General features: G+C 36.1%; 1 protein-coding gene across 1 annotated transcript; it reads right to left on the bottom strand.

Annotated features, from left to right (window-relative positions):
• Positions 1 to 1,413: 1,413 nt before the first annotated feature.
• XKR9 (XK related 9) lies at positions 1,414 to 15,896 on the bottom strand. Its single transcript, XM_082752759.1, has 4 exons — positions 15,817 to 15,896; positions 12,757 to 13,148; positions 3,231 to 3,454; positions 1,414 to 2,183 (listed from the first exon to the last, which is right to left on the bottom strand). The coding sequence occupies exons 2-4, from the start codon at positions 13,026 to 13,028 to the stop codon at positions 1,546 to 1,548; spliced, it is 1,134 nt and encodes a 377-aa protein (XP_082608885.1). The 5' UTR covers positions 13,029 to 13,148; positions 15,817 to 15,896; the 3' UTR covers positions 1,414 to 1,545.
• Between the last annotated feature and the right edge of the window lie 472 nt (positions 15,897 to 16,368).

The raw sequence follows: 16,368 nt of genomic DNA, 5'->3' as shown, positions 1-16,368 counted from the left end.
AGGAGATGTAAATGATGGTTGATTTGGTGAAGAGAAGTGTGGAAGCAATTCGCTTGACAATGCAACAGGAAAAAGCACATTCAAAAGATTCACTGAGCTCTGCTCAGGCTAGAAGGGTAACGATCAAAAAGTGGTCTGCAGTTCATGGACTTGACACAAAAGGCACAGAAATCAGCTCTTCAGCAACCTATCAACCAGAGCATCAGCCCTTCCCCCAAAATGTCAGGGATGTTTCTGTCAATCAATAATGCTAACAGATTTTGTTCCTGGCAAAGTTTATCAGCTGTGCTTATCTCTAGTCTCTTTTCTCAAGACCCATTTCCTCCCTTTGCCTGTGGCTATTCTAGTTGCAAATGTAAATTATTGGAAAAGAAGAAGAAAGAAGGAGGCCCACTTTCTGTAACTCAGCTGTAAAACCAGCAGCTCTGAAAGACTTCACCTTAGGTTTTGATTCTGATGAAATAGTGGCTATGGATTTTATTTTCTTGTACAGCATTTACTGTTGTTGATATAGCATTTGAAAATCGGAATGAAATGTTGTCTAGTTTCACTCTGCCTTCTGCCAAAAAAAATTTGATGCACAAGCTGGTTATTCCATCACTTCTCAGCCATACTCACTGTCACCTCCTGCAAATGTAATGTATCAAAAAGAACTGTTGGTTCCCTTTCCACTTTTCTCTAGTGACAAAGACAAAAGAAGCTGTACCGCTGCATGCCTAGCCTCCTCTTCTTTCAGTGGTAACCAGCATTTAAATTATTACATTTTAGAGCTTGAAGGAGAGGAAAGCTTCAAGGAAGATTCTTCCTTTATATCTGAGAATCCTGTTGCTATCAATAAATCATTCAGGCTGCTATTATAATCCAGAACAATAAAGTGGCATCACTCCTAAACACAAAAGGGTGTGTGAAAGACTAGCAGAACAAAAGCAATAAAGGAGTCATTAAAACACCTAGAAGATAAAGTGCTTTAAACTATCTCCCCAAATTTCCTTGTGGCAAGACAGTGATTGGACCATAAATCAAAACTATTCTTCTTTAGGGAAAATTTAAGGAAAAGTCAGTGAGTTTTGTAGCTATACTCATCTAAAGAAAAACTGCAGGTTTTACAGTAATGGGAAAAAGCAGACAACTAACAGATTGCTACCCCTGATTATTTCAAATGCACTCCTCTTTCCTTCCAGCAAGAATAAGCCAGTAAGCCTTGTTTTTAACAGAAGCAACATAAACAGAATACACCAGTAATTATGTCTTTCATTTGATTCACTTTTAGCTTTTCCTGTTTTATTTACATTGGTTAAAACTAAAACAGTGAATTGGGTTGGAGGGATAAATTGTTTCTATTTTAAAAAATAACATTGACCAGCACATAGAAAAATTTTCATGTTATAAAGGATTTGTAAAGCACCACAAAAAAAAAAAAAAAAAAAAATGGTTATTCACAGCCAATAACTCTGTGCCATTAAGTGCTACTTAGTGAAAATAAACAAAAAACAAAGACTGTTCAGCAAGTGTTTGTTTTGAAGTCTACATAAAAATCTATACTCTTCATTGCATTATGAAATTCTGAAATCTACCAATTTCCACATTGTCTCCTGCCCCTCTATCAACTTCATCGAAACATGTCCGTTGTTTGCAATAACAAGTAGGATGAAAAAGCCTGTAATAAACAACAAGAAAAACAATACCTAACACCAGACAGAGAATAGTTAAGATGCCCACAATTGTAAAATGTATTTCCTTGACAACCAAGGGTTTCCAAAACCAATATACAAGCAGAATGCCTACAGTTACAAGGGTGTGAGTAACATAATAAATAGAAACAGGAACTTTTGTTTTTCTCCCCTTTATGTTAAAAAAGGTAAAAAGCAGGACGATTCCAATGATAGTTCTGTACAGAAATTCCATCTTCTTAGACTTGCAAAATGTTGTGTGTTGTTTCAAAGTCCAGGCAAAACCACAGCTCCAAAGAAGTATCAGCAGAATTACAGAACTTCTAGCACTTAGTAGAGTGACCAGTGAAATACTGAGTATCCAAGAAGTGATGGTAAGCAGTTTATAGAAGAGATACACCAACTTGGAAAGTACACGAAATCTGTCTTTATCAGGCAGAGATTTTCGTAATGATATCTGATAATCAACCGTTGAAAAGGAAATACCACAGAAAGACATAATAATGGCAGCATCTAAACAAAACACAAGGATAACTGTTAGACCTATTAGAAATATATTTATTTTACATTAAAATTTCTGAAGTTTTGAACAAGTACTGACCAAGTTCATGTTTCTTTGCACTTTCCTTTTACCAACATAATATTTCCTCCATGCTCCTGAACAAGTCACCTTAATTTTAAGGCTCAGTTTAGTTGCCTAAATCTAGGCATCTGTTGCCATTTGGGATCTCTTGCTGTTGCTGGTTTCACCAAAATTTTGTGTCATATTTGTCATTTCTGTCCATGGGTGCCTTAGAAACTCCCAAGGTATTGCAAGAAAAAAGCCCATAAAAACTTTGGTTTCAGAAACTGATATTGAGGCTAGGATGTTTATATGTAGGTACCTATAACTGAGACTTGACCCTTCACATGGTCATATTTAAGATGAGGTTCATCTAACCATTGCATCTGAGTACTTATTAACTCCATGAAAAAACACTAAACAACAATGTAGGTTTTTCCATTTGGTTAGATAAAATCCAGCCCTGAGCAGGTAAATGTCTTGCACATACTGCTGCTAGCTTCAGAGCTGAAAATAGTATAGCTGCTCTCCTGCTTCTGAGATTTAAACCAGTATCTATTCCTCATACGGCATTCTGCACTGCTGGTGCATTTTTTTTATGACTCTCTCCCTTACCTGTAAAGCATGGATGAGGATAGTGACAAGTCACAGGGCTGCTCTAAATATGTTACCAATTTCTAGATGTCCAGTTAGCCATTTTAAAAGAACTATAGGCAAGCACACACTAATGGTTCTAAAATATATACGCTAACGATATTCAACAGCTTATTCTCAAATGATGTATCATGTTTACATTAATGACTTGGTACAGTGAAACCTTATTTCCATGAATTTAGCAGAATGGATCATCTAAGAGACAGAAATTATAACTAAATGCAAAGCAATTATACAACGCAGTGTATGTTTTCCAAGGTACATTTAAAATTTTCTACAATAACATGAGTTATCCTTTTAGGTAAAATACTCAGCTTTCAAATCATAGAGAAAGAAAGACTCACATTGATAGAAATTATGGTTTCTGTGTTCCATGAGTACATAAATCTGGACAAAAAGCTGTGGTGTGGTCTCCAGAAAAGTCTTGAATATCCTGAGCATGTTAATATCGGTCAGTACATCAATGGCTTGTTTTTGAATGAAGTTGGGATGGTCTGTTTCTGATACATCTCCATTGCTGTTTTGTTTAAATGCAGCTTGGCAGCCATACTTCAAAGCAAACCAATACCTATTAAAAAGAGAGACTTGATTAGACTGTTTTTTGAAAGCATGACTCTATAAAATTATATGGGCTAACAAAGACTTTTCCCATTTCATTCTCCATTCACATTTTTTCTTTGAATGTAGTCCAATACTTTCTACTAAGCTAAGATCTAGTCTGATATCTGTCTGGTATCGGTGATATCAGATAATCATTTATGCTCACTGATACTGATGCAAAGTAAAAACAACTAGAAGAGAATGAGACTTGCCTGAAAAAAGATTACAAGTGTTATTTTGTTAGTTTTTTATTTCTTAAAAGATAACGCATTTCTGAAAATTCCCTCAGCATCTCTTCTCAGTCTATATGAGATACTCATTTACCTTTTTTCTATCCTTTTAAGGGAATTAGTGAATATCCAGCTGTGAATATCCAACTGCATATAATATAAGACTATAACCCCCAAGGATAACAACTGATGAAATGCAAACATACAACAGGATTTTTGGGAAAAAAAAAAAATTAAAAAATTATCACTCAAACATTCTTTTCTAAATACCCAGGAAGACTTTAATTTCAGAAAATTACTGTCAAGACACAGATCTCCTGGGACTACAGATTCTATTATCTGAGTAATTTTACAAGAACAAGCCATTTCCCTTAGCAAATGAGTGCACCTCAAAGACTTTTAGAACAATTATGGTTTATTTTCAATTAAGACTAAATTAAAATTTCCTCTAAAAGAGCAGAAAATGTAAAGATAAATAGAATTAGTTAGTCAGTTGGCTGGCATGCATTATTATGTCTAGTAAAGAACTTTTTCTAGTCAGGATTTCTCTAATGCCATGCTTAGAGATAAATAATTCCTAGCTTTGATTCCCATTTTCAAGGCCTTTACTTCGGGCATGAAGGTGGGCATAGCACCTCACAAGGGAGAGTACAAATAATTTTTAATCAAAAACCATTTGATTACGAGAGGAACCAGCTCTTGTTCGTGATAATTTTTACAAGCCGTGTTTAGGAAAACAGAACAATGTCCACTGCCTGATGTAGGACCAGAACTACAGCTGCTGCAAATTACAGTATTTCCACTGTCCCTCATGGACTCATACATACACTCAGCCATGGGGAATGGTGTGGTTCATTGCACTAGTGCTTTGGAAACCAGAAGTACTGTGTAATGCTGTCTATAGTAGATGAGATTGGGGCAACTCCAGAGGAACAGATTCTCACAGCTAATGAACTCTTGCCAGCTGAACTGTTCTCACCCTGAACCAAAGCAATGTTTGATTTCTTCTTCCAGTTACCTCATTTCAAGTGATTAGTAGCACTGGCTGTGAAGGTTGTAGACTAGACCTTGTAACTGAAGCACTGTAATAGTCACTGCCATTGCTAGTAATGGGACATGAGCTTCATACTGACTTTGCAAGGCCTCAGGACTCATGCTTGTCAGGCTTGTTCTGTTTGAAGTTTTCTTGACTTGCCTGCAATTTTGTTTTACTTGTTTTAGCTACACCAAGCTTGGTTTAGCTTGTATTTGCCACAGGAAAAAAAAAATAATAATAATAAAAAAATCTAATTGACCAGTTGGCTCTTTTGTTTGTTTTTGTGTGGTACAGTCATACTTTCATATGGGTTACAGTTACAAGTAGATACTCTATCTTGAATGATATATATATGACTATCATGACAACATAGAATCATAGAATCATTAAGGTTGGAAAAGACCTCCAAGATCATGTAGTCCAACTATCCCCCTACCACCAAAAGACATGTCAGAGTATAGAGTAGAGAGTAGAGTAGTATAGAGAAATATAGTCCTGGTTTGATAACAGAGGCCTTGAGATGCAGTGCAGAAAAGTAATGCATAGCACGGCTTGGCATTGGAGACAACAAGGCTGTAAACTACTCATTAAAACTCACATTCTGAAGTGCTGACCTAGAGACAGATGAAAGTTGTTTTAGGGGTAAAAAAGCCAGCAAATAAATAGCATCTAACATGACTTAAAGGGCCCATAGATACTAAATTTTGATGTATAATAAGCTGCAGATAAATTAAGAGACAGCAAAGTCCAAATGTAAATATACAAAAAAGTCCCAAAGGGAATCCTAGTGTGAAGAAGAAGCCATCAACTTGAGCCTTATATTCCTTCCATCAAGACTCCAGAAACTGGTAACTGTAATACCCCCTTACACCAGAATGAAACTGCTGAGCTCAGGATCTAGAGGAGTAGAGGACAAGTGAGCAAAACAGCAGAAAAGGGAATAGGAAGCAAGAAATATGTATAACAATTCTAAATGGATTACTACTACTGAAACTTTTTATGCATAGAAGCATTTTTTCTTATCTAGTAATAAATGGATCCAGACTAATAATGATTCTTGGAATAAACTACTGAGATTTTAATCATATAATAATTTATTGGCTTTACAAGTAATGTATTTGCCTATAAATAAAATTTTGAGCCTAACAGCCTTCAGACATCACTTTCAACCTTATTTCTGCCTTTGCATTTCCCAGATCATTTGAACTTCTAATATTCTTCTCCAATGAACCCATTTGGGCTACATCCAACAACAAAAGCCATCCTTCCTCAAGAAAATTCACTGTTATTCAGCCAAATTTTCTAACATCATAAACATTGCTAAAGGTCTTCCCTCTTGACAGAAGAATTTAGTCATCTAGATGATGAAGACTGCATCATTCATTAGGATTTGGTTTTAGGATAAATCAAGCAGAACATCACAGACCATCACTAGGTTATCTCATACATTTGTGCAAGTCTGCAAACATGCAGGCTATGCCCTTAGCCTGGCCCCTACTTCCATTGCTTGAGACTGCATCCTAGATGACTTCAAGGTTCGTGCTAAAGTGCTGTAGATTCCCAATTCCCTGGTTGTTCACAGGAACACATATACTAAGAATCCCATGAAACTTGTACAGTTGCATTTCCTTTATGCAGAAAACAGTATACAAGTGATCATTTGACACCCAGATCTCATCCCAATTTGGCACTGAAGCACAGTCCCCTTTGCTCACTGCTCAAACAGTAACCTCAGCTCAGTACCTCAGTTTTGAGTACTTAGTACCTCAGTTTACTGGAGGAGCTCAGACAGATTCCTGGTTCCTCCAGATGTTAGAAGTTTAACACCTTCACCATCTTTAAAGACCAAAACCCTTGACCCCAAGGGACACAGTGACAGGGGCCCTTCTGTTGCTACAAGTGAAAGAGTCAGGATTTGCAGGTCCTGGGTTAAGTGCATACTAGAGGAATCATGATTTATTTCCTGGAATAGTAAGCATGTTATATGTAAAGCGAGAATTTCCAGGCTTGCAACCTGGAAGCATCAGCAGAAGGTGTTAGGCAGTTATGCCACCACTGAGGAGCCTTGGAGGAAGATCTTTTGTCCTTCTCCTGACAGAGACTCTACAGACTGTAGCCCTGACACTCAGGCTGCACTCTGATTCCGTCAGCTGGCTCTAGATCCATTATTTACTCCCAAAGGAAACTGTTTTCTGGTTTTATGCTTTTGTGTATTTATTTTACTGTTTTCTGAGTAATCTCCCATAAGCAAAGAACTAAACTGCTTGGCAAGCCTTCTATAGCTTTTTCAGTTTATAAAACAATTAGGATACCAAAACATCTGGTTCTTGCATTGGAGATGTAAACATCTGGAGAGTTTACAATGTTTTCAAGAAAAAACAATTGGGTAGACCAATCTGTTAGTTGTCCATGGACTCATTCACCAGAGCCTGTGTTTGCCTGTGAAGTGAAAACCAGCTGCATAAATTTTGAGCTGCAGAGCTCACAGCTGAGACAGCAGATGATATGCAAGGCAAACAGCAGACATATTGTAAAAAGAGTATTTCATTTGGATGCACAACTGAAATCACCTGTCAGTTTTCAGAAGCATATTCCTTCTAAGCCTAGCATGGTATACTAGGTTTCTATTGTTAAAAGAAGATATGCTATAGTATTTTTCACTAGCAATAGTTACTTTGGTTAGTCCACTTCTGACTTTGAATATTGTATAAAATACATCGTTTTTTCTGTAAAAGTCCAAATATTTCCATGACGTATTAAGCAAGATGGTGTTCCATGAGCTCCACATGTCTCTGTCACTCACTGTAGTTCACTGTGACAGATCTTTCATTTTATAAGGACATTTTGAGCTTATACTCCCATTACCATCTGCCCATTTGGTAAGCAATATTTTAGGAAGGACCTGTAGTCAACTTTTAGGCTTAGCATTGGACTAGTGCATTCAAAGCCACGGGTAGAGTTCATTCTGTACTAAGGGACAGGTCAGGCTCCAGTATTCTCTATTTGTCATGACCACTATTCACCTAAACACTGCACCTGCTCTGAACCCATCATCATTTTATTCCTACATTAATATATCTATTGCCATAGTAGCATTTTGTTCCAATATTCACAAATTAGAAGAAAAAAAAAAAAAAAAAAAAAAAAAAAAAAGTTAAAACTATTTAAACTATTTCACCTGGAATAAAAAAATGTATTAATTAAAAATATTTGATTGACTACATACTTTAGATAGAGCTACATCTTAAACTCAAGGTGAGATGGGCATGGTTGTGTGTCAATAATACAGACAAATTGCCATTTTGTTTGCCATTTACTTTTACCCTCTCTAAACTCATAAAAGATTTTTTTCATTTATTAAATATACAAACTACTTGGAAGACAAAAGAATGAAAACAGATTTCTTTACAACTATAATTGTCATATGCGAACAGTAAAAAATTATCAGTGTTTCTAAATATCATATTCACTTTGTTAGGGAAAAAAAAAAAAAAAGTTTTCTGCCCTTGTAGAGTTGCTTTGTGGAGAACAGATGTTAGGACGCCTTGTTATAAACACTCATTTAAGCACAGATCAGGTGTCTCTGTTCTTGAGCTGCTCCTACAGTTTCCTCATCATTTCTTAAGGGATGAAATTTCCTTGTATTCTCCTGTAACATTAGGAAGGCTTAGGCTCTAAATGTGACTGGAAATTCACAAATGTGACAGCTACTTGTTTTTGTTACTTCATGGCTTCAAACATCACGGGCAAGCTGTCTTGACAGTGCTTCCATGTCACCTGCTTCCTCTTAAAATTTACACTGCAGTCCCTGTACTACGGTACACATCCCATCTCACTAAACTGCACTGATGAGAGTTTGGGTGCCAGTTGGAAAGTCATAGTTCCATGGAAGGAGAGAGTGAGAGAGACCTGGCAGCAACAATTGTCTCTTCTGAATTCTGGTCAGGCAGTCACAGTTCACAGAATTATATAAATCCTTAATCAAAGGGAATTTCTTCTCTGCTGCACATTAAACCTAATCTTCTAAGTATCAAAAGGCTTGGATTAAGTCCAGGAAACTGATGTGACTGTCAATACCTTAGGGCAGAAAAGTTTTCTTAAGAAAACGTGAGCAAGTACATATTATTCTATGATTTCTAACTCACTTAAAGTAGCATTACAAAACTTCCACTTTAATTAACTCTGTACCACACTGACTTAATATTTTAAATACTTTCCTAATTACTTTGTCTTGCAGATCTTCTTGTTGTACACAAAATTGCTGGAGGCACATTACCAGCTTCAGTCTTTGTTTTTGATCCACTCAGTTTGGGTGTGGTTTACCACATGCGAAAGCTGTACAAATATAACTGGACATCATCTAGCTCAACTACATTTTTCTCATCGCTTTTTTTTTTTAATGTCATGGAATAATACCACGTTTAACAGAGCACTTGCATTTGTTCTGATTTCTTATATATTTAGAATTCACCTTTAAAAATATGCAAAAAAATCTTTTTCATCTGCTTCTTTTTAAAGTAGGGCATCATGATCCTTCTTTTAAGCATCAAGAGACATAATAGCAACTTTCACTATCACAACTGTAGCTGCCTCTGTGGTCTGCTATTCTGACAGAAAAGTTTATTACTTGCTAAAATTTAGTCTTCCTAGTGTTCTTGACTGATGTTGCAAATTGCTAGAAGTCAGTGAATTCATACAGGGTCACATGAAAATGTTTCTTTTTTCCACATTCACTGACTGTGTTATCTTCTTAAGGTCAGTTATTATGCTGCAGCCTGTTCTTAACTCTATTGACATCGGTGGGACCCATCTATGTGGGTCAGGATGAAAATAAATTTAGTCAGTGTGGCTAATACATGTACATGTACTAATGTACATGTATTTAGGTGTACTAGTGTACACCTAAATTTTGTCTTGAAAAGCTCCTCTCAGAGAATAACATTTTATATAAAACATAACTATTATATATGGAATAATTTTAATTTTTATTTATATATTGTGCATAATGTTTCTATATTTTATGTACATATGTATTATGTTCATATATGTACACACATGTGATTTCAATATTTATAACTTAGCACTGATAGTGTGATTACAAAACCTGAAGAAAGGAAGGGAAGAATGGAGGGAGGGAGGAAGGAAGCTTGGAAGGAGAGAGAGAATTTAGCAAGGTGTATTCATATCTTCCAGTTTCAGGAATTCTAAGTTCTCTGGCTGAGTCAGTATTTACAAGTTAGGTCCCTGTTTCCCTCTTTGGTAGGTTGGAAAGATATGTTCCTGCCCCAAAGTACAACCTGGTGAGGTTCACCTTAATAATTATGACCTGACTTCTGACAATATCTGTTTTGACTGTATTCACTATAGAAATAAGTATAGAAATAAATACTCATTGTCTAAATTTTCTGGATGACGAAGGAGGGCAGGAAGGAAGTGCACGTGAATACACCTAAGAAAAATGTTATATGCTTCCTATTGAAGTATATAACAGCTGATGACCAGGTACAAGCACAGGTGTCAGCTTGCTGTTATCAGCTTATACTTTACTGTATGCATTATCAAACTGATGAATTTTGAGGAGTGGCTCAAAGAGTTTTGTAATTTATGTATGTCAAATTGGATTTTTTTTTCCAACTGTAAGCAGCAGCACAGGAGAAAACATTATTTGTGCAATAGAGAACAGGTGATCAAGATGGCTACACTGCCACTGCGAAGGGCAAAATTATGTTTACTAGATAACAAACCTCTAAAAGAAGATGGGGTTAATTGTGGGAAAGATATTTGGAAATTATAGAATTTCCAAATGAATAGAATTTCCATGAATAGAATTCATGGTAAGATGTATTCATTGGAAAGCGTAAGAATTAATCTATTAAAAATATGTGTGTAGAGGTAGTACTTTGAACGGATACAGCTTTTTAGTCAAGATTACATAACCAAGAGTTGAAGATGATCAGAATTTGGATCTGAATCCTAAAATTTCACATTTAAAGAGAGGTCTTAAAGATAGGCACAAATCAGCAGGAGATTTTAGGGGAAACCTGGGTGTGTAACATCAAGCCAGAATTACAGTCTGATACAGATTACAGAGAATGATATCATAGTAGAGAAAGAGGAAGAAGGGAGGGTTACCATATGACACTGTAGTTTCTGGCTTAACATTGATCATCAGGTACCAGAAGCTGAGGTCAGGGCTTTAATTTACTTTGGAAGAAAAAAATCTCAATGGGGAAGGTTTGTAGGCAGCAAAATAAGGATGGCCAAACCTGAAGATGACGAGACTTGGAGATGGCCAAAAAGGAGTAGGCCACAGTGGGCCCAGAGATATCCCCTCTGAAAGGCAAAATCTGGTAGTGTCCCTGTGGCTGGGTGTTTGTACATCTCACTTCACAGAATCACAGAATCACAGAATTTCTAGGTTGGAAGAGACCTCAAGATCATCGAGTCCAACCTCTGACCTAACGCTAACAGTCCCCACTAAACCATATCCCTAAACTCTACATCTAAACATCTTTTAAAAACTTCCAGGGATGGTGACTCCACCACTTCCCTGGGCAGCCTGTTCCAGTGTCCAACAACCCTTTCGGTAAAGAAGTTCTTCCTAACATCCAACCTAAAACTCCCCTGGCTCAACTTAAGCCCATTCCCCCTCGTCCTGTCACCAGGCACGTGGGAGAATACACCAACCCCCACCTCGCTACAGCCTCCTTTAAGGTATCTGTAAAGAGCAATAAGGTCACCCCTGAGCCTCCTTTTCTCCAGGCTGAACCAACCCATGTCCATGGATTTGAATACAAATCCATTGGTGAAACTGAACAGGGATTTATTTATTTTTTTTCCTTTGAAATATTGTATTTTAAGATTTTCTACTGCCTGACATCAGAAAGATAAAACCTGGCAGTAAATACTTCTCTGTGAAGTCTAAGACTTTAGAATTGTAAGAGGAGTAGCAGAAAAGCAAAGCTGTTGGACAAAAGGAAAAAAATGTATATATTCAGAAGTAAAAGTTAATTGTTGTATGTAGAAACTTCATCATTTTCCTTAATCCATGATAATATAAGATGAATGAAACATGTATACTAGAGGATTTTTTACATTGGCATAAATATAGGAAGTTAAAAGAGGCATTTTAAATAAGCATTTTATTAAATGCCTCTGAGGAGTCTATATCTGCTCAGGTTTATTGAATGTTACTTACACAAAATGATGGAAATTCAGGTCCTCGGGACTTTTCATCAAAATCTTTCAAATCAGTTTTACAATAAAAGTAAAATCTTAGCAAAAATGATCTCTATAATGATAATTTTACAGTAACACCACCACAGAAGCTAAAGAAAGAATGTTAAACATATGGTATCTTAAACTACTCCTGGACATGCACCTGTCAGGAAACAAAGGTGCCTGTCACTATAACTCAGTCCCTGCAGTAAGCATTCTTACTTAGTATTGAATTACTCATTTCTTTCCCAAATTCTGGTGGTTTTCTAAGTTTTGTTAGAGTTTTGATTTCACATATTACCTCTTACTTCAGCTATGTAACTTACTCCAGCTAATGTAACCACACAAATTATCTTCCTAACATCACTTTAAAAAACCTACATTTCTTTATCAAGTACAAGAGTACCTCTCTGTAAAGCAATCTTATTAAAATTATCAAAAGGATGATGAATCAAATAGAATATTATTAATAGGTCAAATGAAAACGAAAAAAAAATCTATATTTCCATCAAAACCTGGCATAATTTACTCCTGGCATAAGCAGACAAAATTTATTCACTTATGTGGAGTAGTAGTTGTTAATGCCAGCAGTGTTCCTGAAGCCATATTAACATAATAACCTGGCACTGGGATTTCTTTATAAACTGGCTAAAAGCAGTATGATTTCTCATTTTAAAATAAAATAAAATAAAATAAAATAAAATAAAATAAAATAAAATAAAATAAAATAAAATAAAATAAAATAAAATAAAATAAAATAAAATAAAATAAAATAAAAGTGCTTACCTTATAAAAATTCCACAGTGAAAGAAATGAACCAGAAAAATCCATTTGAGCTTCTCAGGATCAGTACCTTCACAGTCATTTTTAAACCACTGATAACTGAATATTTGAGTTATTAGTGATGAAAGACATCTAAAACTGATTATTAATATAGCCCAAGTATATTGTCCCTTATAGAAATATTTACTGGCTACCCAGAAATCCACTCCTATATCAACTATATAAATTATAATTCCACAAAGTAAAAAAATAAAATTCTCCTTGGTATACTTCATTATGTGTTAGATTGTTGCTGTTGTCATTCTGTCCTCATTTCATGTGAAGAAAGTCAGATTAAAAGTAAATGCTTTCTTACAACAGAGTCTTCTTCCTGATGATAACGCTTGTTCATTGTCCTTTATGGAAAAAAAAAAAAAAAAAAAAAAAAAAAAAAAAAAGTTGGTTGCATATTTTTATCATGGCAAGCTGAATAAAAACCAAAGGACTTCCATTTTTCTGTGTTCTTGAATTAAATATTAAACTAACTTCATTGATGCATGTCTATTATGGAGAACATAAATCTAAATTGTCTAATTGTCTTTTTAACTGGTTCACTCATTTTTCATTATGGGTTCCTAAACCTAAGAAGAAAAAGGAAAATCATCAGTAACAATAATTTATTTTTAAATTATCATACTGCAATTTAAACAAGCAAGTACAAAATGCAGAATGTACTGAGATATCTGTGAAGAATCAGTGCCAGAGAAGCTGTACCTCTGAACCTCCTGAGGGCAGTCACTCTCCCAACCATGGCAATTCTTCTCCTTCTCAAGCAGCCACTGAGACAATTCTTAAAAGTAGCAAAATACTAAGAAAAAAGCTTACCCCTACTAATTTTTTAAAACCAGATTAGGGAAACAAAAAAGATCGACTCCTTCCCAGCACTTTGACTTCTGAGTGACTCCGTCACTGTGCACAAAAGACTGAGGGAACTCCTGTCTTGGGTACACACCACTGTATCAGAGTATGCGTCATTAGGTCACCTCCAGCTGGGTGACTGGGCTTGTGTGCATACATCTCATAGTTTTACTTTCCGAGTTTGTTTGTCCTGATGCAGCAATGCAGTGCTGAATTGGATTGCAGTTCTCCTGTTAAAGAGACTTGGAAGGACTCAGGCCTGCTCCAGTCTACACCTCTTTGATAAACATCTCCCAAGCTGTGTGAGTAGTAGCTACACACAGATAACCTAATCACACTAGCTGCCACAGAACAAATTTGTTCACAGTCCAAACCTATGTTTAGATTGCCTAACATTGTAAGGGTCCTTTTCAGACCTGTACTATTTGGCAGGCGCTACAATGAAGTACATCTTTGTCTCATTCAGTTCCACTTTTGCTAAGATGTGAACATTAGAACCACAGCATCCACTGTTTTGTTTGCATTTCTTAGGAAAAATTCTGCTGGCAGAATTTTTCAAAGAATGAGATGCAGGACATGCCAAAGCACCAGGTTTGGGGTGATGCCTCCACCAAAGAGCATCAGGCAGGTACCCTGAGAACAGCTGTGCCAAGGCAGACAGGGCAGGGCAGGCAGAGACAGGTCTCATGGAGTTTTGTTAGTTTAGGCACACTGCCCCTGAAGAATGAAATGACACAATCAGTTAATATCACACAAACCCTTGGAAAGGTAATGACTATTCTAAGCTTCTGTTGACTGGGCTTGTCTACACTTTGACTCAGGTACAAATCCCAGAAGGGAACCTAAGCTCTTAATTTCCTGAAGAAGACAGTAGAGACATAACAGCCTAAATAGATGCTAGGTCTCTAAACATTCTATTTTCTACTTCAATTTCATGTCTTGGCCCAGAAGAGGTCAGTCAGGTCAGGTGATATCACAGCTGGGATAGCTGGAATCCTTTAATTGTCCTTTCCTACCCTCTCAAAAAAATAAAACAAAACAAAAACAGCACTAGTCTTTTTCAAATCACTGATGCAATTTATATCCAACTTACAGTCAGATTCTAGGAAGTGAACGTCAGTGAACTTCAGCATAAACTGAACTTTGTCTTTATGAATGTTTCTTAATCTGCAAACTTGTGTATGAATCATCCTATGAGTTGATTAGCAGTGTTTTTTCAAAAAAAATCCAAAGAAAACTATTTACTCTGCATACAGACATGTCAATCAGCAACTTGATGTACCACCTTTTTGTGATAAGAACATTATGCATGGTTTTAAGAACAGACAAAAAAAAAAAAAAATGGTTCGCTATTTGACTGTTGTAGAAAACATGACAGTAAAAGGCAAGTCAATGACTGGATCCAAACACTCTAAGGTTCATATTTAATAAGTAATACTGTACTGGACATTTGAGTGGCAGAGAATAGCCTCTGATTTTGTACCTGGCATGAATAACTAGGGTAACTGGATTTCTCGGTCTTTACAACCTCCCTATCCTTCTGTGACAGAACACTTCACAAACAGGAGTTAACTTATTGCCTTATTACCCCTAATGAGAATGGAAGTTTTACAGACTCCATCCAGATGCTGAAACAACTGCATGGAGAGCAGCTGGGAGCCAGGTGATTTCTACCTCTGACACACAACCTGTCCAAACAGCTGCTATGCTGTTTGTCTCCAGTCATGTCTGGTGGCACAGAAAGCTATCAGGTAAGCTGAGACTTATACAGAGACTCGCAGGTCTGTATCCCCCAAAGTGCAGTCCAATGTCTTAATTCCAAGACCAAACACAAATGCCTGTTTGCAGGTGCATATGAAATCTCTGTTAAAGATCTCAGCTCCTAATATCCCCTACATTTGTCCATGACATCACTTCAAAGAGCAGCATGGTCTCATGCACCAGGTGGGGTACAATTAAGTGTTACTAGAGAGAATGCCTTGTATCATTGCATCATTCACAGTTATCTGGTCCCCGGTCTGTTAGCCAACATAAATATGTGTGCTCTAAAAACTACAATAATTTTACAGAATCAGTTTGTGGCAAAGCAGAATCAACAAAATGCTACTAACTAGACTTTCCATTCTCACGATCCTTTTCAAATACTATTTAAAAATGCAGACTTACCTTAATACTGGCCCTGGATAATTTGATTTTTTACTTTAAAAACTGTAGATTTGTATATTCACAGGTTTTCCATCCACACTTTTATAAGACTTGCAATCTACGAAAAGTCTAAGGGCTACTGACATAACACAAACAGAAACTAAAACAATATGCAAAGCATGTGACACAGTTAATGATTTGCTACCTGTCAATAACTTATTCTTTTGAATGTATTATAAAAAATATATTCTAAAAGGTAGGTTTAGAAGTCCCTGTCTCTGTTAATGTACTATAAAATTTTCTTCAATAAATTTATTTCATACTTTGTCCCTTAGAGGGAAAAAAATAGAAAAAATGTACCAATGTCCTCCAGTATGTGTATATATATATGTGTGTGTGTATGTGTGTGTGTGTGCTTGTTCAAACTTAAAATTTAGTTTGTTACACCTGTTGAGCAAAAGCTAATAAATATTTATGGAAATGTATACGTATATATGTGTGTTTTTATATGTGTGTTTATATATATATATATATGTATGTATATATATATATATGTACATTTATGTAGCTCGG

The sequence above is a fragment of the Aythya marila genome, assembly GCF_965140915.1.
Source record: "Aythya marila genome assembly, chromosome: 2".
Lineage (NCBI taxonomy): Eukaryota > Metazoa > Chordata > Aves > Anseriformes > Anatidae > Aythya > Aythya marila.
The sequence above is the reverse complement of the archived record's forward strand: the minus strand, read 5'-3'. Positions and strand labels throughout refer to the sequence as shown.

Excerpts from the sequence above, each read along its gene's own strand:
- XKR9 (XM_082752759.1), bottom strand. The coding sequence starts at position 13,028 with ATGAAGTATACCAAGGAGAATTTTATTTTTTTACTTTGTGGAATTATA. Across the intron at positions 3,455-12,756 it reads CACTGTGGAATTTTTATAAG|GTATTGGTTTGCTTTGAAGT; the intron begins GTAAGCACTTTT and ends TCTTTTTAATAG. Across the intron at positions 2,184-3,230 it reads AAACCATAATTTCTATCAAT|ATGCTGCCATTATTATGTCT; the intron begins GTGAGTCTTTCT and ends TGTTTTGTTTAG.